Source organism: Salvia miltiorrhiza, chromosome 8 (genome assembly GCF_028751815.1).
Source record: "Salvia miltiorrhiza cultivar Shanhuang (shh) chromosome 8, IMPLAD_Smil_shh, whole genome shotgun sequence".
In the NCBI taxonomy this organism is placed as follows: Eukaryota; Viridiplantae; Streptophyta; class Magnoliopsida; order Lamiales; family Lamiaceae; genus Salvia; species Salvia miltiorrhiza.
In genome coordinates this window covers 15763501-15788751 of record NC_080394.1, presented here as the reverse complement: position 1 = coordinate 15788751, position 25251 = coordinate 15763501, and the positions used below count along the sequence as shown (strand labels likewise).

Here is a 25251-nt window from a genome sequence, read left to right as displayed (position 1 = left end):
ACAACTACTTAAAGCGGCTCCGCCTTTTAATTTGCTGCTGCTTGTACTCTGATTTCTTGGTTGGCTGGCTCCCACAGATTTGCTTTTCGGCCCATTTTTGTGATTTCCAAATATTTAAGGGTAAAAAGTTTTGAAAAGAAGTAACTATTTGGGATATAATTCATATGAAGTATTTCAAGACTTTTGTGATAGGGATATACTACTTCATTCGTCTCATTACAAATATTTTATTACTTTTGGACACAAAAATTAAAAAATGTATAATTAGAGTAAATAAAATGAGTTTGTGAAAATTGTTTAAATATTAGGTATAGAGAAAATATGTTGCCAAAAAGAGAATAAGACATTTATAATGGGACATCCCATTATAAAAAGTGGAACATTTGTAATGAAACGAAGGGAGTATTAATACTACTTTTCTTTGAGGTTATGACGTACACTATTGGACTTCACTCTCCGTTACATTTTCTAATAAAACATTTTGAGGGTGTTAGATTATGTTTATTTTAAAGAGTTTATAAATTTTAATAGTTTATTAAATGTTTTAAAAATTTATAAAATATAATTTTTAAATAGTTTATAATTAATCAAAATATTTAAATAATTGAGCTTATAAATTCAAAAAAAAAATGTCAAAGACAAAATTGAACAGTGATGAGCTTGAAAAAGTATATGATGAAAATAACAAATTTCAATTGAATAATATTTTTAAAATGATTGTTATACATAAAATTATGAAAAAGATAAGTTAGAGATAAATGAATTTATTTTTTGAAGAATTTATAATTTTAGAAACTTATTTTAGAGGTTCTATATTTTTTAAGATCTTATAAGTTATTTAAAATAATTTATAATTTATAAGATCACACATTTGAATATTCTCAAGTCTCAACAAAATAATACTCTTATTTTTAAATAGATACATGAAAAATGTTTATAAAATATGTGAATCCAATATTTTGTTGAAAACAATAGCAAGACAAGAGTGGTTTTCCTCCGATCAGTACACATGTGAGCAATAGGTAAACACAATTAGATTTGAATCGCGGTAATCACGACTTTTTAAGTCTCAATCAAGGTTTATTTCTTTATTCTTCGTGTTGTTTTGTGGATTAAAGCCACAATCATAGCAAGGACATAATACAAATAAAGAAACGCATATTAGGTATGTTTGGCAGATAACTATTAACTCCACCACCAAATTCATTGAATATCTATACTCCTTTTCTCCGCAATGATAGTACAGTATAATATTTCCATTTTAGTTATTAATTCCTCATAAAATATAATTCGAAATTATAATGTAAAACGGTGGAATAGTTTTTGTCTATTAGTTGCACATGGGACTAAAATCATACGTCACATTCAATGAATCTTACTTTATATTTCGCACATGCGAAGCGTTTAGTGCAGTGAGTCGATGGAGTATGTTGAAGATGAGGAGCATTTGCAGGTTTAGGTTTAACTCAAGCATATGATGAAACAAGTAATTCATGTCATCCAATTCTTTGGTGTAAGAAAAATTGAAAATATATGAGTTAATACAATTAGTTTCTTCTCATCCCAGAATATGAACACAGATCGAAGCAACATCAACAGCTTCATTCTTTGTAATAAGAAAGTGTAAGACTTACACCGATGCCGAAAATATCCCCAAAGTCAGCGCAGCCACGCCCCGTCTCTATGTACGCTACATGTTATTTAACTCATAAGGGTGTTTATAGAAGCCCGAGCGCCTTCAGCTGATGGACGTGCTCCGAGGGGAGAGACGGGGGCGACCAATCTCCACCGGTCATCTCATCGTCAACATCCTCAACCACGTATTCCTAATGGAAGCAATGTAAGCGCGTTCACAACACAAAAACTTGGAGATGTAGGAAACAACGAGGGAGGCTCGATGAACAAGACTCACCTTCGTTAGCATTCGTTTGGCGAGTATGTGGTAGTGCCGCTGCCAAATCCTTTGCCCAACCATTGTGGCGACAAGAATAGTGTAGAATATGCCGATGATGGTAAATAAACCTAACACTATTATAGCCACTACTAACAGTAATGGCAATCCGGCTTCGCCAGCCCCTCCCAGCCAACCGCATTCAGTAGCCGCTCCAGCGCAGCTCTCGAAGCATGTGGTACAATCAGTCCACATGCAAAGAGTACCAGGCAAATGGCAGTCAGCACACACACTGCAAGAATAGATGAAGAACGACGATTAATAAGAAAATTATTATTTAACGAAGATTCGTGGAGTGGATATCAAGAGTACAACAGAGAATTAGATAATCCCAAGAAAGTAACAAAGAAAAAATAGCAGTAATTTGAGATCAGAATTTTTACTCCTCTAAAACCAAAGATTGGAATTTAATAAAACTTTCAAATTGGAGTCCCTTCATAATTAATCTCCATTATTTGTAGTAATAAACAGAGTGGACTCAGCGAGAGGGTGTAGCCAGAAATATTACTACTAATACAGCATAAAAAGAAAATGAGGAAAGATGAGTTATTTTTTGTTTACATGTGTTCAAGGAAAAAATCTGACACAAAATTGATAACGTACCCAGGATGGCAACAAGAAACACACAATTCCCTACAAGGCTGAGCAAGATCATTGCGCACTCTTCTGTCGTAACAAGTTATAAAGCAACCAGATAAGCCCAGTAAAGCGAAAAACAATAATGCCCCTGTGAAAAATAAAATGGGATTTCTTCGACATATTAGAATCAACTAATAAATCACAGTAAAAGGATAGACATACTCCGAATAAGTGTGTGCTAATACATGCAGCCATTGTCTACTGTCCCAATTAGTCAACAATAAAACATGCATTCATTGGACCAATTTTGCCTATTGTATGAAACAATTACAAGCAAAAAGTCGGTCCGCATCAAGGATTCAGGATTATCCATTCTCCATATCTTATATATTTACCTTCTTTGGACCGTTGCCTCCATCCATGAGAATAAATTATTTGATTTTTTACCATTTCATTTTCAGACTAAAAATTTATATTTTTCCGTCAAACCATAGGTTTTACATTGACAGAGATGAAAGATTTCTTTCTAGTATAGCACTACTCCAAATAATGTTAATGTGATCAACTGGCTCAAAAGCTGACAACTAGTAGCATTGAATGATAATTTAAATTGTCAGTTCTCCAATGACATAACAAGCAACACTCAATAGACAGTTGAGATAGACCATTCATGCAAAACTGATAAATACTAATGAATTTGTTCCCATAAGACTGACTTTTGATTGAATTTAGAAAGACAAATAAAGAACTCAGATTATTATGCAGAGGTTCTTATTCATTAATACAACTTCTCAACTACTCCTATACTAACTAAAAGTATTATAGGATAAATGTTATCAGAAACGTAATTGAAAATTTTAAGACGGAGTAGATAAAAATATACTACTATAAGTAAATATGAAGAGCCCTAAGTTGCAGAAACTTGACAGTTTTTCTAGCTGTATCTACAAATGCACAAAGCTAGAATACCAGCACATATGACTTTATTAAAGAAAACAAAAGCGCATAAGATTTGCTGCATTGCTTGGATTCAAGATGCTTCCTTCAATTCACACCTTCCCTACGTAAGTAATCTTGTCTTACAATAAACATTAAAGTGCCTATATTTCAAACATCGGCCATATATAGTTCATCAAAGCATATGGTATCTTTAACCAGAATTTAATCTCAAGATCTTTTGTGGGACACAATTTGTGATATTCATGCCACCAAAAATGTCCAACCATAAAAACTTCAACAAATTAGATACAATAGTCGATTCTTTCAAGATTCATTGTTGACAAGAAATATTTTACCACATATGTAGTAGAAACTAAGTTCACTGTCGAAGCCCCAGATGTGACGAAGCCAAAATTTCTGATAACGATCTATAAGATACATCGAATATGCCAACAGAGCAATAACCTGTAGCAAGGAGCATGATTGTCATAATTGGGCATCTGAAGTCTTAAACATGCCCACCCTCACACACTCACTCCAAAAAGCAGGTATCGTAGTGCAAAAGAAAATTAAGAGATTAGAAAAAATAAACAGAAAACTCAAATAAAACCAAATCGTAGTCAAAGACCTACCAATTGCACGGAGAAAAAGATAAACAAAATATCTCTAGTGACAAAAAATCGAAACTTCATTGTCCGCCATTTTCTGTCAGCAACACCATGTACCCTTATATAATACGGAGCCTTGCAAGTCGTGCAATGAGCAAAGGCAAACCCTTCCTGCAGGACGAAGGAAATGGATTAACATTTAACACCCTCCTACTAAAATACAAACTTCGAGGATCACACTACACAATTTGGTCAGGAAACAACCTCAGGAACTAAGAACTAGAAGAACAAATATACCTTCACTAAGAAAAATTATAAACCAGCAGATAAAAATTGTGAGGCCCTAATGTGCTAAAATTAAGAGCCTCAATATCATGGAATTTCATCTTCAAAAAGAGCAATTACTTCTTCGTAGAAACATTTCCGCCCGAAGAAAAGGAAAAGAAAAGCTGCATTGAAGGAAGAACAAAACCAAAATTTGCAGAAGCATCAACAGCAAATGTCACGCAAATCACATTCACAAGAAACTCCAATCATAAGGAAACATATAAAGACAATTTATTTGTTGAAACTTAGAGAATAGATTTACCTTTACGGCACGCCAATGATCCAGGCATTCCCTGTGAACGTACTTTGATGTGCCTTTGCACTTGCAAGGAGCAATAAAATCCCTACCTGATTACAACCAGAGTTGAGAATCTCAAACCATTTTATTTGGCATAATTCAACTACAAAAGCTATACATAATGCTGCTCAACATTTCTAGCTCCATTACCGAGCACAGAACTGATCAATATACATAACTCTTTTGGATAACCTCACAGCTGGAATGCTATCAAATTTGCAGCAAATTACACGCTACTTAATAAAATAAAATAAATGCAGAGCCCCTCGTCCCCCCCCCCCCCCCCCAAAAAAAAAAATGAAAAAAGCAAACCACGACGACGTACACGAACGATTCGGAGCAAGATTACTTTTTTCCACTGAAAAGGCAACCAGCAGCGAGAAATTGAGTAAAACAGTAGGGATTTTACCGTCAGTTTCAAGGCAAATCCGGCACTGAATTTGCTCATCAGGGCCGGCCTCAAGGTCAATCTCAGAGGGGGCGGCGATTGGAGCCGGCGCCATCAGCGGTAAGGAATCAGATTGCTCCACACCCATCTTAACACAATTCCCGACGCTAGAATTAACCAATTCGAATGAAACTTCACAAGGAGGTACCAAAAAGACCCCCTTTGGAAATTCGCATACGATTGCACGGTTATTGGATTCCTCAACACAAAAATGTTAGAGCATAAACTGAAGATTGAAGAAAATGAAAAGGGGTTTCGGAATTCAATCGCGTTGAAAAGTGAAGTGAGGTGTAGTATAAGATGAATCGAATAATTCAAAGCAATATTTACTAGTGAGATGAGACTAAAATCGTTATTCAAAAAATTTTAAAATTAATAAAATTGTCTGAGCCCGGGTTCGAACCGGGGACCTCTAGTGTGTGAGACTAGCGTGATAACCGACTACACCACCCAGACAAGTTGAGTATATTGTTACATGAAGACATATACTATTATCTTGATTAGAAATAATAGTATAAGTTTGAACGTAGACAACTTCTTTTTGTTGAGGCGAATGTAGACAACTTCATTTAAATCGATATATTATACTCCATCTGTCCGCGACCGTTTTCACATTTGCTATTTCGATCCGTTCGCGATATCGTTTTTACTTCGATTTATAAAAGTAGGGTTCACAAACTTCCACTCCCAATAATAATGGAATCCAAACTTCACTTATTACAATATTTACTAATATCTACTATTATCTACCATTTTTCTTTAAAATTCGCATCGTCCACAATGTGGAAACGGTATCGGACAAAGAGTATTTATGAGTAATAGTTGCAATTACTCATCGTAGCTTACAAAGTCGCCCAAGTAATTAGGGGTCTGATAAGTATCACTGATTTACCCAACTAATTAATCAAAATGGACTGTACGGCCCAACTTAACACTAACAAATCCAACACTTGTAATTGGACCAAGTAATGCCCAATCCGGATCTAGAATGTCCACTCGGTTAGGTCGTCTTTCAATGGTAGGTGCAAAAGTTGAGTCAAAATCCAACTTTTGTACCTCCAAAAGTTGGGTAAATTTTACTCTCTGTACATTAGTAAAGACAAACAAAATTGATGTCTCATCTGTAATTGTAATTGTTGCTTATTGATTTTGTTAAGTACGGAGTATTTTAAATCAGAATCACTACTTTACTAGCAAAATAATCTATTCATCAAGAAATATCTAATTAAGCTTTATACTCCGTGCAGGTTATTCATCTTATACAAAAGTAGAATTTATTTCATTATTTGGAAGCATCAACCCAACTTTCCATTAAGTTAAAATCATCTTAAACAAAGACTATTTTTTATATTGGGGGAAAAGTCATATTTTAAAAAGAATTAACGAAGAAGCGCAACTTGATTGGATAAGAGCTTTCCCTTTAATCAATAAATCGGTATTTGAGTTATATATCTAAGGAATTAGTGCGTATAGTAATTAATTTAAAATATAGAATTCATGCGTAATAGTTCATTCCGCGTTGTGTGTATTCCCATTGAAAGATTCTTATAAATATTAAATTAACCTTGCATTGGAGAGGAAATATTTGAACAGTGTTGTAATTAATGGAACATGAAATAAACCTATCTTAATTATAATTTCTTGATAGCCGCACGAACTAAGAGTTCCACTACATAAGTCATGCATGAAAACAGTATTCCTAAATAAACCCTCATCCGCCGCTCGTAGACATGGTCGGTAATGTCACAAATTTAACTTAATACCATAAAACACAAACTCCTACCGTCCAGAGAGGAATCATAACATGCTACTATCATCAACATTCACTTCTTCCTTTTCTTTGGAGGCTGTAGGGCTTCCTCCTCCTCGTCCTCATCTTCCTCCTCGTTATCCTCTTCCTCTCCGTCATCATCATCGTCGTCGTCGTCATCATCATCGTCTTCATCATCATCATCTTCTTCATCATCATCGTTGGGGTCCTCTTCTCCGGCACCCTGTTCCTCATCATCTTCATCTTCACCATTCTCTTCGGGCCTACCCATCCCGCCACCCAGACCGTTTTTGGCAGCGGGGATCTTGCCCTCGGCAGGGTTTGCATCTTCCTCTTCATCGGCATCATCCTCATCATCGTCTTCATCGCTGTCTCCGTCATCGTCTTCGCCATCAACTGGCTTGCAGGGGCAGGAGATGTGCTGATCTCCTCTCAACTTGGGTTGGTTTGTTATTAGTTTCATGTATTCCTGAAGTTCACAACATGTAATAAGAGTTCTTATTATACATACCAAAAAATATTCGACAACATCTATGCTACCCCATGAAATAGTGAGCTAATATCGTTGATTCTCTAACAAATGCTTTAATTCTTAATTTTCTTATATTTCTATAAAAGTTTAAATTCCACGTCATACAATTAGTACGTAAAACGGGTCGGGTAAATCAATCATAAGAATTCTCGTTTCACTAACGGTGACAGAATAAACCAAAGGAATATTCGAAGGCCGTCGTCACATAACATGACTCATCCAATTATTACGACCAAGTCTTTTCAAAAAAAAATTATCACGACAAGTCTTTTAAATTTATTTATTTGATGAATTACAATATCTAAGTGTACACCACCACAAATTAATAAAATGTTCACAAAATTAAATAAAAAAAATATCTCAAAAATTATTTAATATTAGATCGAATGAAATAATATGTTTCTAAACAAAGACGCTATGCTTCCCGAATATGAATCTTCAAATTAAAACGTTCAACACGATGATATTTTTTATTTTAATTTTTTTTTAGAGAAACACGAAAATATTTTAAACTCCTATCTACCTTAAAAATTCAAATTGAAGTTTTAGTAAATGAAATCTATTAAAAACGTAACACAAAATCAACAAAATTGAGCACCATAAATTAAAATTCAAGTTCTGACTATGATTTTTTAGCATCTTTTTATGAACTTATCATTACTGTTCAAATCTATAAAGCTGTATTTTCTATAACAATAAAAAGGCCCATTTTCCAACTTCTTGCAAAATTTGAGAGCAAGATTTATTTAATTGTTAATTACCTGAAAGAGGACTGTGACTGCAAGCTGAGCTTTGACCAGCGCAGAAACCAGCGAAGCCGCTAAAGCCACTTCTCCGCCGGCGCACATTAGCAGGCTCTGCTGAAGTGTGGTTAACTTAACTGAACCGCAATTAATCTCCATCTTTTACTCGAAAATTTTAGCTGTAAATAAACCTCCACCGTCAGATCTGAAAATATATACTACTTAATTCCCAATTTCCCATTAACGAAAAAAAAGAGAGCCTGAAAGTAAGAAACTACGGCAAGAAAAATAGAAATAAAAAATAGAAGACGACAGAAACCTACTTTCTCTGCAAATAATTGAAATTTTGAATCACAAAAATCAAGAATTAAGCACTGCTAGATACAGTTTATTTTCCTGAGAAAAAAATGCAACAAAAATGAAAACATTAGTAAATAAACTGTTTAGAGCTAAAAAATTGCAGAAGAAACGAAAAAAATAATCGCGAATCCAGATCCGAGACGATTCTCTCACAAATCTGAAGTCAACCGTAAAAAATCCAGAAATTCAGTCGAGGATCATGAAGAATCTGAGTGTAAGTATCTTCAACGGAATAAAGAAATTAAAAACAAACAAAAACCAGAAGCAGAATTCGCGAAACAAAATTTAGAGAGAGAGGGATAGAAATCTTACAGAAGAACAGATCCGAGGCTGGATGGAGGAGATCTGAGGATCTGGAGAGCTAGAAGGCGGAGGAGCAGAGATTTGAGGCAACTTTCATTCTGGACCGTCCGATCGAGAAGAGAAATCTATAGAGACAGATGTAAATATAATTGCATGAAAAGAAAAGCAGGAAAGAGTTGTGACTGGTGATGGTGATTCTTGAGGGAGCTGACCGTAATCTCCCCCAGAGAGGGGTTCGGGCAGTTCGGGCAGCGTTTGATCAAGCCAAAAATATCCTGGTCACTGCTGCCCGATGATTCGAGTACGAGTGTCTTTAGTTAAAGTTAATTTTGCATTAATTGTGGCATTTAAGAAGTTGATTAAGAAATAAATTTCATTAATCGGCCATCAGTTTTTGGAAAAAATACAATTTAGTTGGGCCGCATCCTGGCCCATTAACAGCTCACATTGCTCCCCTCAACATACTCTCTCAATTCACAAAAATTATCACATTTCTGTGTCATTTCTGACGTTCATTAAAAGTGTATCACTTTTTTTAGGATATAGCTCAATGTCTTTTCTTTATTTTTTTTCATATTGACCCATATTTAATTCAATCTCAACCACTCGTTTCATATAATGATAAAACAATTTCTTCACAACATAAAAATCATTAATCATTTCATTAAGACTTGTGCCCATAAAAAATGTTACTTTCATGTACGAATGGGGTATTACTTATTACTCCTTCCGTCCACGAAAGAACTTCCTAGGAGGGAGTGACACGCGTTTTAAGAAAAATATTATTGAGTGTATTAAAAGTGGAGAAAAAGTTATTGAGTGTATTGGGAGTGGTGAAAAAGTATTATAATTAATATTGGGAGTTGTGAAAAAGTGAAAGTAAGAGTTATTATAAGTGGTGGGGTATAGTCCAAAAATAGGTATGAAGTTCTATTGTGGACAACCCAAAAAGGAAAGATATGAAGTTCTTTCGTGGGCGGCGCGGCGGCGAGCGATGCAGGCGACGAGCGACTGATGCAGGCGAGGCGGTGGGTTGCTGGCGACCGGTAACGAGCGCTGCAGGTGGCGCAGAGAGGGTGGAGAAGAGGAGAAGAAGCGCCGCTGGAAGCTTGGAAATTGAAATGGTTTCAAATCTTTGGGAATGGGGGCCCGACAGGTAGAAACCAATTAGGGCTAGAATAGTATTTTTTTACTATTTTTTTAAAAAAGAGGGTTAAAAAATTAAATTCTACAAAAATTATAATTAAAATGTTAATATTCTATATATATATATATATATACAATTAGAATCAGAATAAGATATTATAAAATTATAATTAAAATATTATATATATATGTATATAAATAATTATAATTAAAATATTATATATATATATATATATATTATCGAATCGAATATTTGTTATCGAATACGAATCGAATAATTTCGAATACGAATCGGGCAATTTCGAATCGAGCAAAATTATTCGATTCGTTTACAACCCTACGAAAAGGCACGTGCCATGAATAATGGGACGGAGGGAGTATTTTTTTTTGATGCATTAAATTTAATAGCGGATGCATTAATTTGTATAGCAGATGCAGTAATTTTATTGATTCTTATGTTCTCACTATAACCGTACCCTATATATATATACTAATTTACATGGGTTCAAATTCTGGAGGGAACGAAAATTATACTAATTTTTTTTAATATTGTTATTCAATATTATATACTGGCTTATTCGTTATTCTCACTTCTTAATAAAAATAGCAATATCACTAGAACCTAACCTTATAAAATAAGAACGGAGAACCATTTTCAACCCTTTTGGTCATTAAGATTTACGATAGATGCATCATCTTGATGGATAAATATTGCACTTTAGTTTGAAATCCCGAAGGAAGCGAAATTTATTTTTTTCAAGTACATAAAATTTAACACAAATGTGCTTATATATAAACATAAATATGCATAACGTTGCAAACAAAAATGTATATAGTTGCACTAGGCGACGTGGCAACATCATGTATATTTTTGTGTACAAAGTTATTCATATTTGTATTTATATATATGCATATATGCATTTGAGTCAATATATGAAAGTAGCCACTTTTTTTTAGTAAACTTAAAATTTACCCACTCAAATAAAAACTTTAAAAAATACCCATTTTTTTGTTTTAAATGACTAAATTGCCCCTAAGATTAAAACTAAAAAATTACCCACACCAAATCTAGATCTCTCTTTCCCCTCGGTCTCTCTCTCTACGCTCTGTCTCTGTCTCTCTCTCTCTCTCTCTCTCGCTCTCTCTCTCCATTTCTTCCTCTCATCCGGCCAGTAGTTGCGCGACGGGCTGGAGTACGGCGGTGGCGAGAGGTGCTGCGCCAGACGACGTAGATCTCGTGACAATTCGCCCCTGCTTCACGCTATTTCAATTTCTAAAAGCTTTGAAGATTCTATCCGAGCGACAGGTAGAATTTGAGGGAAGTTTTGGTGATTTTGAGTGAATTTGGTGAATAGGTATTTAATTGTCGAAGCAAATGTTTGGTGAATTTGGTGAATAGGTATTGAATTGGTAAATTTGAGTGAATTTGATTGTCGAAGCAAAAATTTGGTGAATAAGCATTGAATTGGTGAATTTGAGTGAATTTGGTAAAACATGATATGAGGCAAAAAAGAAAACAAAAATACAAGAATTAATTAATTAAATTATATCAATAGAAATAGTAGTATATTCTATGTTTTTTAATTAATATAATCGACTATTTTGATCAGGTATACACGATAACTAAAAATCTCAATAACTATACCTGATAATCGCACCGCCAAACCAAATAGCAAATATTATCAAATTCCGATTATCCGATAATCAATCAAATTTCGATTCGCTCTGGGTATAAATGAATACTTGATTCTCAAATAAGCAACTCTAAAGAAAATACATAAAATAAAATAAAACTGCTGAAAAAGCATAGGGCAAAAAGCGCCTAACTTTAGGGCAGTCGTTATAGTTGTATAATTACATGAAGTTGCATCAAATTATCCAAATTCATGGGAGAAGGATCAAAGAGTGGAATAGTTAGATGAATATTTTAATTTACGTGACGACACATTATTAGCCATTCCTAGTGGAAAAATCACTTTTTAAAACGCACATTCAAACTAAAAATAATACTAATAATAAAGAAAATAGTGCAAATTGTTGCGTGTATCTTTCTCTTGTTGATTTAGACACATATATACATAGAGAATATGATGAAAAGGAAAATCACTTCCACAAGTAGCGAACCATTATTCCACCTTTTACACCACAATCATGGCGCCTCTACACTATGGCATAAACAAGAAGATTGTAACTATCGAGTTCGATAACATCTTAAATTGGACAAAATTGGAAAAACTACATAAAAAAGAAGAAATGAAACACAAATTTACGTCCCCAAAAAACCCTAAGCATGGAAATAAAAGGCCTTTTGATTTTGATTTTGATCTCGAAAAGATATTTGAGTGTATTTATATATGCGCCACACGATTCAATTCAAGTCAAAAGACATGGGCGGATGTGTGCACCATTTATTATGATTCATTCGACCAAAAAACTACAAATGAAAAGAATAAGTCATTTTGAGGGATGAAATTATAAACTACATATAGTCGTTTAAGCTTCACCATTTACTTTGATATTTTCATAGCCCAACTTGTTTCAATTATATCATGTTGATTCAATTTTGTGCCATCTATACGTAATAAACATGCAACATGTCGAACGTGGGACCCTCTTATATAATATGATTAGGAATTTCTACTCATATTAATTTTCTCTCCTACGTACGTAGAATTATGTGAGATTTGTTTTTCTTCATATTTTTCTAAAATCTCAAACTTTTACTCTGAAATCACTTTTTATTTGATTCTTATTTTTATCACATCTCTTATCCTACACTGCTTTCTAATTAAACTTCATTCATTGAAAAACTTATATAAATAGTTTTTATAATCAATGTGTATTTTCCTATCTCACAATTACTAGTTTGCACTACCAATTTAATTGGCTAATATATTAATTAGTGGTCAATAAATAATTAAGTATATTGTTGTTGATAAATTTAATCTAGTTGAATTACTTTTGCCAATAATTAAGTTTGTTAAATAATGTTCCAAAAAATGTAAAAGAAAAAGCAAATTATCAAATAATGTTTAGTCTTGTAATAACCTTTTTATTCCATTAATTTTATTTTCCTCACTTCTAGTATCCCACATCACTTTATAATTAAACATAAGGAGTACTTATAATCAATGTAAACACAATTATCTGCATAGGTAGAAAGCAAATTGCAATCCTCAAAATTTGAGTAGTGCTATTTGGATAAAATTTGTCCGGACAAAAAAAAGTTAAATATTTAAAAAAATAAATTAATTTAAAATTTTGGTTCAAATTTAAAAAGGATTTAGTTAATTTATTGTTTTCTCCACATTGTAATTTTTTTGTAATTTTTTAACATTTTTAAAAAAAATTATTATTTTTTTGTAGTTTTTGTACTTTGAAAATAATAAAAATTAAAAAGATTATTAATTTTTTTAAAAAAAAACTAAAATAGGGAGAAAATAATAAAATTAACTAAATTCTTTTATATTTTGAACCAAAAATTTTAAATATAATTATTTTTTAAAGTATTTAACCTTTTTTATTCGGAGAAATTTGTCCAAATATCTAACATTATTGTCAAAATTTTCAGAAGTAGGCGACTTTATCAATTAGCTTGTTTACTTTTTGCCCTAAATTTCATCTTAAAGTTGGAATTTATTACGGTTTTACGGCTACCCCTTTTAATGAGATTATCTCAAATAGTAAAATTTAAAATTTTGATGGCCTAAAAATGCCACCCACCACTGTGCAACTTGGATGCTTTTGGAGACATTTAATTTCGTCAATTCTTATTTATGGCACTAAAAATGCTACCCACCAATTAGTGCATTTACTCGAGATATATAGTGTATCACTAGTGCACATCGCTACTTGCATACTTAATTCATATAAGAACTTTTTCGTGTTTTTTATTTGTTTTCTTTATAAATTAAGTTTTGTTTAATACAACTGAGTTCTTTCGTATTGTGTTGTAATTGAGTGATCTGCAAACTTTTGTTTTGTTCAATTGGGTTCCTAATATTTGAGGTGTATATAATGTACGTACTACTATATTATATACTCAAGTTTTGTAGTGTATGTTATTGAATTGGATTTTAGGCTCAACAACACAATTCCTAATAAGATCAACTATATAATATATATATTCAAATGTGTTATATCATCCTCTCTTAAGTACAAAATTATCACTTCTTTAAGGGTGTTGCCTGAAAATTTATACCATCTGTCCATTTTTTTATTACGTCAAAGCAAACGAGGTGATAAATGGAGCTTATCATTTCCTTATACCTCAAAGTAAATACACCATATATATATATATATATATATATATAGAGAGAGAGAGAGAGAGAGAGAAATGTTCAACAGAGAATGCTAAATATTTAAAGAATAGAGAATTCGCGAAACAAAAACGAACAGATCTATAATTTTAATGAATAAATCAATGTACCGTATGAACAACATTTTGGCCTTGGTTCAAATCCTGATGGTGGCAAGTTTTTCTCTATTTTTATTAAATACGTCTGTTCATTAGTTATGTTGATCTGTTCGTAAAATGTATAGATTTGTTCATGATGAACAAAAAGATAATTCTCTATGGAACTCAACCATATATATATATATATAGGGAGAGGATCCTGTGAGAATCACATCTTTATGTGAGAACGGAGAACAAATCACAGCTCTTGATTTGGGCAGATCCAACGGTTGTTCAACAGTAAGACATGAACATCGTTGTTCATGTGTCACATGAACAACGATGTTCATGACTTACTATCATGAACATCCTTGTTCATGTGCTTTTGTTCATGCATTTTATATATATTTGTTTATGGTTCGCCATGAACATCGTTGTTCATGTGTTTTTGTTCATATATTTTATGTATTTGTTCATGGTTCGCACATGAACATCGTTGATCATCAGTTTGCACGGGAACCTAACCCTATATATATATATATATAAGGTTTGGTTCAAGTGTAAACTCTATCTTACGGTGAAAACTAGATCCTATGAACAAACACATAAAATACGTGAACAAGAGATAGTCAAATCGTGAACAATTAAATGTTCACGTGTATACAAGATTCAACCATCTTTGTTCATGTATTTTATGTATTACAATTGTTCACAACTTGAATATCTCTTGTTCACGTATTTTATGTGTTTGTTCATAGGATCTAGTTTTCATCGTAAGATAGAGTTTATACTTGATCCTTCCACTATATATATATATATATTAATGAACTTGCAAACTTGCGAAATGAATATGGACTATAATTTCATGAACGTCTTTATAAATTTCATGAACCACACCCCTTTCCTAAATATTTTCAGCAAAAAACTCAGAGTTTTATCTACCAAAATTCGACATTCTCATATTCAAAATTCATGATAATTATAATTTTTTTTAAGAGGTGGTCTCCCGTGAAACCAGTTTCACGGTGAAACCAATTTTCCGAATGACACTACTTCAACATATAAATGACACTTTAACATTTTCAATGACACTACTGCTGCTGAAATAGAAATTTTATTGAAGAAAAACAAAAACCCTTGAGAGCACAGGCGCAAACAAGGAACGACCGGAAAAACGAAAACCAGAAAAAGACAAAAATAAACCCAAGCGAAAAGAGAAAGAAAACAACAAGAACGAACTAAAGACGGGACCGCAAAGGGTCACAACCGAGGCCGAGCAAAGTCCACGCAAGAGCCGTCCCGGGTAGAGCACAAAAGCACCAGAACGAGCGCCAGAGAAACCAAGCGCCAGAGGAATCAAGCGCCAGAGGGATCAAGCGCCAGAGGGATTAAGCGCCAGAGAGATCAAGCGCCAGAGAGATCAAGCGCCATAGGGTTCAAGCGCCAGAGAGATCAACCGCCAGAGAAATCAACCGCCAGAGAGATCAAGCGCCAGAGAAGTCAAGCGCCAGAGGAATCAATCGCCAGAGGGATCAATCGCCAGAGAGAACAAGCGCCAGAGGAAACAAGCGCCAGAGGAATCAAGCGCCAGAGGGATCAAGCGCCAGAGGAATCAAGCGCCAGAGAGATCAAGCGCCAGAGGGATCAAGCGCCAGAGAGATCAAGCGCCAGAGAAAGCAAGCGCCAGAGGCATCAAGCGCCAGAGGGATCAAGCGCCAGAGGAATCAAGCAACCTTTTCCAAGAATTCTGCAGGTTCCGGGGAACAACCCCGCCGCGCTGTCATCAAAGGCTTGTTACCCCCTTTCTTCCCAGGGGGGTCAATATAAACTCCACCTGTCGGGGAGGAACTGCGAAAAGAAACATAGCTAAATCGTCCCGAGTCGGCGGTGGACGGGGTCCGCCCACCTCTCCCCCCACGACCCTGGGGTAGAGGGGGACGAGCTGCCAGAACTTTCTTCGGATGGGGGGAGGATGGACCCAAGGGACGCTGCGACCCGGACGCCAAAGCACCAGTGACCGCCAACTGCATCGGTTGCGCGTTCTTCGTCAGGGAAAAAGAACTCTCCAACGGGTCCGAGCCAGAGAGATCCGCCTCCACCGAAACTACTTCAATACTCTTACTCAAGGAGCGCACGACAACCGATGAGCCTTCCATATGATTCACAGAAGAGTCCTTGATGATACTCATATCGTTTGATTTCCCAACCTCCGTCTCCAGCCCCTCCTCAAGAGCCTCAAACGTATTATACGTGGAGATACCCGATGAAACAGCCACTGGGGGTGCGAGGAGAGTCCTCCGAAGGAACCTCCTTAGACAAGGAAGTAGTCTCCTTTGTACCCGGCAAAGCAACTGGCTGATCCTTCGTTACCTCCCTGTCTTCCTGCGGATCCGAAGACAGCGCCTGGACAAAATTCCTGCTCCTGGTGCGTCTCCGCCTAGATCGAGCCCGGCGCCGCCTGCCACGTCGACATCCATTTTGCCCTGTCGGCTGAGTCGGGGAAGACGGCTCACCATCTGTCTCCGAGGGGAGTTTCCTGCAATTCTCAGTAGAGTGGCCAACAGTAGAGCAAAGACAGCAAAAAGGAGGCAACTCCTCATATTTAAACTCAATTTCAAAAATGTCCCCATCGCACTGCACATCAAGAGAATCAGGTATGGACAGCGCTAAATTCATTTCAACAAGAACTCTAGCAAAATAACCCACTGACGCCCTTGCCGACAAGCCATCCACAAGGAGCGGAGTGCCCACATGCTTAGCAATACCAACCAAGACTTCCGGATGCCAAAATTCATGGGGTAAATTAAAAATACGAACCCAAACCTGTGCCGTGGAAGACTCCAGCTTATTAGGGTTGAAATTTGGAGTCCAGGCTTGCAAGAAGAGAATTCCAACACGAAGACGCCAAGCAGATTTCGCAAAAGCAACGTCAAAGTCCGCTGGAGAAGTGAATTTCAGAGTGAAGTAGCCATTTCCCAAATGAATAACCTCCCATGCCGAGCTAGGTTGCCAGACAGCGGAAAGCTAGGCGAAAAGATCCGCAGCGAAACGAGGCGCCTCCCCTTTTTTGAGAAACATCCTACCATGGAGAGAGAATTGGAAAGTTTTGATCTGTCTTTGCCGGAAAGCCGAAGAAAGCGACAAACATGGGCGATCCGCAAGCATGCCCGGTTTTAGGACAGTAAAGTTATGAGCAGGGACATCAGCGGGACGCCCTGAGCCAGCTTTAAGAGTCTCAGCAAAAGACATCCCGTTGGGAAGGTGATCACGGTCCTTTCCCATCAGTTCCGAAGAGGGAACAGGCTGCATTTCCACGGTGCTGGAAGTAGAGTTCGTCGATCCCACCATCGAGGCGACAGCATAGTCGGTTGGGAACCTAACAGTAACCGGCGGCGTTGAAGATCCGAACTGGGTCGAATCAGAAAAGAAAATCCTATTATTGCAAACCTGAAAACCATGGGAGAGAGACGGCGCCTTAAGCAAGGGGGCCTTGAAATCGCTGAGGGTCGTTTCCAAGGCCCTTGTGGCTGAAGACTGCCAGAGAGGGTCATGGCCGGAACTTCCTTCCCTTGGGGCCCGATGAGCGGTCGGAGCCTTAGAAGGATTGCTCCTTTTCCAACAGTGGCGGCGGAGCCCTACCCTTAGCGAAGGCCGAACAGAGACTCCAATCGAAAGAAACCTCGTGCGTCGTAACAGAAGGCGAGGCTGGCGGGGAGGCCATTCCAACGGAATTCACCAAGATTCTAGGGTTGTGAAGCAGATTTTGAGAAACCCTAGGCTGCGCCCCAAGAAGATCCGAGAGCGGGGGAAACTCAGATGGTAAGAGAGAGGTCATGAGGCCGACCGGAGAAGACCAAAGCCGGCCGGCCAGAAAAGAGGCCGGAGAGAGCCGCCTAGGCGGCGGCGGCGCAAAACCCTACTAGAGACGAGAGCATTTTCCCTTTCCCCCGTCTATCGTATTATGGAGACCTCTTTCAATGACACTACTTCAACATACAAATTACACTTTAAAATGTTATAGTGTCATTTATATGTTGAAGTAGTGTTATTATGAAACCGATTTCACAGGAGTTTTTGTATTTTTTTAATGAACTTGCGAACTTACGAAATGCACATGGACTATAATTTTATGAACATCCTTATAAATTTGATGAACAAAAAGTTACAACTACCATTACACATATAAGTGATCTATGGATAATCCTATGCTCTGAATCTCTTGAAACTTGCAAAGAACTTTCAAATATTTAAAGTGAACAAGGTTTACAATTTTATGAACAAGCCTATAAATTCAGAAAATATTACGACTGATGTGCGCTTTTCTTAAATTGTAGTAGTATAATTAGGACAAAACGAATATATTAATTAAGCATAAGATACGTATAATTAAAAGCTTCCAAAAATAACTAGATTTAACTTGATGAGGATGAGGAAGAGGAAGTGGAGGAGACTATCATTGCGAACTCCAATTATGAAGCAGAGGCTTTAAATGAGGAAGAAAATGATGGGTCGCCTCACACGGACAAGGCTAGTGATAAGGAGGGCTCGAATGTAGAGGGAAGTTTGGAGTTGGATCCTGGAATGAATAGTGGAGCTGTGGTAGAGCAACAACCGGTAGTTGGGGCAGAAGATTCAGCGAGCCAGTGGGTTAATTCGCCGATTAAGGAAGTTGATTTTGATAATAAATCCATTCCTTCTCCGGATGACATGGCGAGTCGTATTATTAGGTTAGAGGAGCAAGTTAATCAGGGGATGCAGTTGCTCTCGGAGCAGAAGCGCGGACGTGGTCGTCCAAAGGGCTCGGTAAAGGGACGAGAGACTGTACATGCAATTCTGGAAGGTTGTATTAAAAGTCGTCTCAGGAATGCGGAAGAAATGGGTCATAAGCCGAGGGAGTTTGTGGTTGATGTCACCAATAGTCCTAGTATGATTGCAATGAATAATGTCGTCCATAGGCGTTGGTCGGATGATATGGATAATTATCCTGAGTTTCCTTTTTGAGTTGTTCTCCTTCGCTTTTTAAGTTTTGTGCCCTTAGTCTGCATCTTTGTGCTTTCAAGGGATGTTTTTTCTTTTTCACTTTATAATAAATCTCAATTTAATAATAAGTATATATCTTACGGTTATAGATAGTATCAATTTACAATTGTATCATTCTTTAATAAAAGGGTCGTTGTGCTCTGCCCTCCACCACTCGCTGTGCTCCGCCGCGCCTCCGCGCCTACCACTCGTCCATCTCCCTCCATCGCCTATCACCCGTCTATTAACATAGGAACAACCATATTCTATCTATTCCAGATCCGCCATCTCCCTCCGCCGACTGCTCCGCCGCCGCTTGCTTCCCTTGTTTCACCGCCTACCTGCCAGATCCCAGAAGCTCAACCCCTAATTCGAAACCTTAACCCAAAATCAGGTAATAGTTATTCTTTTCTTCCCCATGGCTGAATGCAGTATTTTGGAGATGGAATTAAATAATTCACACCCCCACATGAAATGAAATTTTTACAAAATGTACTTTTTCTCATTGTAGAAATTAGATGTAGAGAAAGTTGTGTCTAGTTGAGCTGACATTAGTAAAGAGTGGGATTGAAAATATATAGAATAGTATAATAGAACACGGTTAGAGAACAAGTCTTCCATGATTGTTTGATGTAAAAATGGGGAATTTACAACAAATTGTCACCCATTTTTTTGTTAAATTAAATTCTTTTTGTAGGATGAGTTTAACACAATTAGGGTTGTCAAACCTTGCGGGCCGGGCCAGCCCGGCCCAACCCAATGGGCCTAGGCAATTTTTTGGGCCGGGTCGGGCTGGCCCAAAATTTCAACGGGCCTCGAAAAATGAAGCCCAACCCAGCCGTATACGGACCGTCAGGCGGGTCGGGCCAAAACGGGCCAAAAAATTGATAAATGTAATATATATATATATATATATATATATATATATATATATATATGACTTCCAAAAATTAATAAATTAAATCAAATTTAAAGAAAAAAATTGAAGACAAATTCGATGAAACAAATAACTACCACCAAAATAATAATACAAAAATATTACTCCCTTTCAAGTCGAAATAAAGTAAAAGGACCACCAAAATGTTTGAAAGCTTAATCATGTTCGTAAGATGCTGAATTAGAAAAAAAAATATTTTTATAATGATTAGTAGACTAAGAGTCTAAGACTAGCAGATTAGGGAAATATAATTAAATGATGATTTAAAAATCCTAATTGGCTAATTATTACTTATTAGACTTATTTTAGTTATTATATTGAAAAAAAATACCTATTTTCTATAAACTAACCGACCGGGTCAATTTGGCCTAAAAGCCAGGCGGGCTTTTTGGCCCGTGGGCCACGTGGCCTGGCGGGCTGCATGGGTCGGGCCAGATAGGCCCGTTTTTTTGGGCCTAAAAAATTTTAGCCCAGCCCAGCCAAAACTATGGCCGGGCCCATTGGGCCGGACCACTTTCGGCCCATTTTGACAGCTCTAAACACGATCTACTACTAAAATCATACATATTCTCTAATAAATTAAGGCCAAATACATGCATGCTATCTTGTTTCGTGCAAGTGACACAAGTCACAAAAGTTATTTTGATTATTGAAATGATATATTAGTGAATATCAAGGAAGCATACTCTTTTCTATCTTTATTAGAAAGTTGTTTTCTTATATATATATCCAAAATGTGTTTGAGTTATATCATGAATTTGCTATACTAGTATATTGTTTCTTGGCGTGCATGAGTTATTGATTTGGTGAGTGGAAAGGGAGGCTACTTTGTTGGGTGAAATTTCACTACAAGAAAAATAGGTTCTTGTGACAACAATCTTAGTGACGATAAAATTTTTGTCACTACAAACAGCTGTATTGTGACACCAATTTTTGTCGTCACAAAATACCGTAACAATGACAAATTTTATTGTTGTCAATAGTTATTGTCACTATATGATAGTGACGACCATAATTTTATCACTATAAATATTTATGTAGCGACAATAAATGTTGTCGTCACAAAAATGTGTTACAGTGACATAATTTTTTTTTGTCAGTATTTTGCGTCACTATACGTTAGTGACGATCATGCCGTTGTCACTACAAACATATATGTTGTGAGGCTATTTCTTTTTGTCACAAAAAAATATAATAGTGACAAGTTTTGTTGCTGTCAATATTTTTTGTCACTAAAAGTTAGTGACGATCTTATTTGTGTCACTATAACCATATATGTATAGTGACGATCTTATTTATGTTACTATAACCATATATGTATAGTGACGATTATTCGTCACGTCACAATAAAATAAATTAGTGATAAAATATATTATTGTCAATATTTATCGTGACTATATCTCAGTGACGATTATGATGTTGTCACTAAACACACATATATATAGTGACAATATTTTCGTCCGACACAAAAACTATATATTAGCGACACATTTTTTTGTTGTCAATATTTTTCGTCACTATATGTTTGTGACAATTTTTTTTTGTCACTCCAAACATCTCTATATTATAATAATATTTTTCGTCACAAATAATAAATAACGATGATAAATTTTATTATCGCTAATATGTACGTGTCACTATATGTTAGTGACACTTTAAATTTTTCACTGTGAACATCTGTATATAATGTTGATTTTTATTATAATGTATATGACACTTTAAATTTTTCACTAGCATCATGTTCATCTTCATCACCATCTTCTTCTTCTTCTTCTTCTTCTTTTTCTAGATGTTCATCTTCTTCAGTGTGCTCTTCTCTTGGTATAACTGTAGATGTGGCGATAGTTGATACTGGGATTTCATTTCTACACCATTGGATGGAATCATCATGATGCTGAATTAAGTCAACTGTAGACTGGGATTCATTCTGCTGATAAGACTCATTAGACGTGATACATTCATTATCTTTATTCTCAACCACATTCCATAAACTTCGAGCTTGTGCTGGGATAACGACTTTATAATCATTGCCCAATTTGATGTCATTAACATAATGCCCGAGTTGCCAACACATATGGTTCACTAGTTTTCCATGGCTTTGACATGTTCACACTTGTGTAATTGTATTTGTCCTTTTGTACTGCTTTACCTTCAAACCAATCACAGTAAAATAATGTCACTTGATGATTCCCCAAATAGTCCACTTGAACTATATCTACCAGCACACCCATAGTATTCTTGTAATACAGATTCGTCGTCACCAACTTTCACAACCACACCATAATTTTGGGTTCGCTTGGAGAAAGGGCTCTGTATAGTTTTTTTGAAGGGAAGGGTTCTGTATTAGAAAAAAGAAATCGCCGGGTTCTGTATTAGAAAAAAGAAATCTACCAGCACACCATAGTATTCTTTTTAGGGTATGAGCTGAACGTAATATATATAAACAAATGGAATTAATGTCAATTGAATTGGTAGCTCACTTGGATAAGTGTTTGGGAAAAGAGAGGATGGTGCTGTGTTCGAACCCCAACTAGGGGGGACGTTTTAAAACAACAATATTTTATTTTATCTTTTATATTTTTTCATTCATTTATTTTGGTTTATTTTAACAATTTTATTTTCTTTTCTTTATAGCAAAATTTGACAGTAATAATAGTATATTTATAAAATATAAAAAATAACAATCATGAATTTTTTATTTTATCTTTTAGATTTTCGTTCATTTATTTTGGTTTATGTTAACAATTTTATTTTCTTTACTTTATAGAAAAAATTGACAATAATAGTAGTATATTTATAAAATATTTGTTTAATTATTTCCTAAAAATTCTAAAAAAGTAATCTTTAATTTAGAAAATCATCAACAAATGAACTTAAAATATATAATCCATGGTAAATTGAAGTTTTAATCATTTTTTTTCCTATTTCCCCATTAAAATTTTAATTCAAGTAAAAGAATTTTTATATTGATGCTCGTAATATACATTACTTTAAAATAAAAAATATTTAAATAAATATAAATTATTCTTGGCTATCTATTAATCTTATTATAAATAATAATACTTTATGCATGTTTAATATATTTTCTTTAAAAAATATAAAATATGTAGTGATCCGTGCATAGGGCTGTAAACGAGTCAAGCTACTTGTGACCTATTCGACGTTCGACTCGATTAATGCTTGATCGATCATTTAATGAGCAACTCGTATAGCTAAATGAGTCAAGCTTGAGTATGACGATACTTGATCATTAGCTCGTGAGCAAACTCGTTAAGTGATTTATCTTAAAAACAAAATTAAGATACTTCATTTGGATTAAGTATCTAATTATAACATAATTTATTTACAAGAAAATTAGTAAATATATTACATTATTGTGAATAAAATAACTTATATTTGAAAAACTAACTAAAATTTTAAATAGAAAAGTAAATTTATAAAGCTCAACCGATAATTAAAGCGAGCAGCTCGATTAGCTAAACGATTCAATCTTGAGCAAGACACTATTCGACTGGACTCAACTCGATTACATCCTTATGATCGTTAGGGCTGTAAACGAGCCAAGCTACTCGTGAGCTATTCGACGTTCGACTCGATAAAAGCTCGTTCGGTAATTTAATGAACAGCTCGTTTAGCTAAACAAGCCAAGCTTGAGCATGACGATGATCGGCTCGTTAGCTCGTGAACAAGCTCGTGAAGTGATTTATCTTAAAAACATAAGATTATTCATTAAATGTCTTACTATATTTTATACTATATGTAGTAATATTTGGATTAAGTATCTAATTAACATCATTTATTTACAAGAAAATAGTAAATATATTATATTTTTGTGAATAAAATAACTTATATATTTGAAAATTAACTTATGTATTAGGAAAATAACTAAAATTTTAAATAAAAATTTAAATTTAAAAAGCTCGATTAAACTCGGCATTGTATTCGACTCGATTAAAGCTCGATCGATAATTAATCAAACAGCTCGATTAGCTAAACGAACCAAGCTTGAACAAGACATTATTCGGCTCGGCTCGACTCGATTACACCCCTAATGATCGTGCATGGCACGAGAGGACGTACTAGTACAATAGAAAACCATCAAATTATTTTATAGCACCATTATCTAAACATCACATATTCACTTGTCTTTTTCTCATTTTAATGGATTAAAAGTAAACATATTATAAATTTTCATATTAGAAATTTAATTAACTGTTATGAGAATTAATTTTTTTCAAGTTTTTATTTTTTATTTTTTTAAAACCACAATATTTCTTAAACAAATATATACTACATGTTTATCTAAAAATAAAAGTATATTTTTGTTTCAAATTTGTATTTAAATAAATTATATTTAATTTTAATTAATTTATTTTTTTTAAACTAGTAATCTATTTTAAATAATAATAAAACCTATTGATCTAAAAATTAAAAATTACAAAAAAAAGATAGGAGTATTTTTCTAAAATACTCCTATCTTGATGTTCAAATTAATGATCACTGAATGAGATGTTCAAATTTCAAACATCATCAGACCGCATAAACTATTTTTTTATAAATTAAATAAGTAAAAAAAAATTAAAGACAGTATAATAATAAAGTTAAATTTAGTTACTCAGACTTTAGACATTAATCACCTATTATATTATTTTCTTTAAAAATAATATTATATTATATTATATTATATTATATTATATTATATTATATTATATTATATTGTATTATATTATATTATATTTTAAAATAATAAATAAAGTATTGATGGTAAAACTTATAAATTTATTTTGAGAAATAAAAAACTTATAACATTTTTTTTATCATTAAGTAACACATAAAATCTAAATACATTATTAAAAACTTAAATACCAAAAATTGAATAAAAAAAAATTGACTT

General features: G+C 34.7%; 2 protein-coding genes and 1 non-coding gene across 9 annotated transcripts; all 3 read right to left on the bottom strand.

Annotated features, from left to right (window-relative positions):
- Window positions 1-1475: 1475 nt before the first annotated feature.
- On the bottom strand, window positions 1476-5490 carry LOC131001384 (uncharacterized). Of its 2 annotated transcripts, XM_057927763.1 has the most exons (7): window positions 5112-5490; window positions 4667-4752; window positions 4102-4248; window positions 3826-3934; window positions 2555-2678; window positions 1913-2183; window positions 1476-1826 (listed from the first exon to the last, which is right to left on the bottom strand). In XM_057927763.1, exons 1-7 carry the CDS (start codon window positions 5236-5238, stop codon window positions 1719-1721), a joined length of 972 nt encoding a protein of 323 aa, XP_057783746.1. In that variant the 5' UTR covers window positions 5239-5490; the 3' UTR covers window positions 1476-1718. The 2 variants fall into 2 exon arrangements, with proteins under 2 accessions (XP_057783746.1, XP_057783745.1); XM_057927762.1 differs by having other exon boundaries at window positions 1476-2183.
- A 42-nt stretch (window positions 5491-5532) lies between these two features.
- Window positions 5533-5606, bottom strand: TRNAV-CAC (transfer RNA valine (anticodon CAC)). The gene has a single exon. It is a non-coding gene; the product is annotated as a tRNA-Val (tRNA).
- Window positions 5607-6751: 1145 nt separating this feature from the next.
- LOC131001383 (uncharacterized) lies at window positions 6752-9232 on the bottom strand. 6 transcript variants are annotated; one of them, XM_057927760.1, is made up of 5 exons: window positions 9072-9218; window positions 8869-8984; window positions 8520-8592; window positions 8215-8401; window positions 6752-7390 (listed from the first exon to the last, which is right to left on the bottom strand). In XM_057927760.1, the coding sequence occupies exons 4-5, from the start codon at window positions 8353-8355 to the stop codon at window positions 6974-6976; spliced, it is 558 nt and encodes a 185-aa protein (XP_057783743.1). In that variant the 5' UTR covers window positions 8356-8401; window positions 8520-8592; window positions 8869-8984; window positions 9072-9218; the 3' UTR covers window positions 6752-6973. The 6 variants fall into 6 exon arrangements, with proteins under 6 accessions (XP_057783743.1, XP_057783742.1, XP_057783740.1 ...); XM_057927759.1 differs by having other exon boundaries at window positions 8215-8375; XM_057927757.1 differs by lacking the exon at window positions 8520-8592 and having other exon boundaries at window positions 9072-9232.
- Window positions 9233-25251: the final 16019 nt, after the last annotated feature.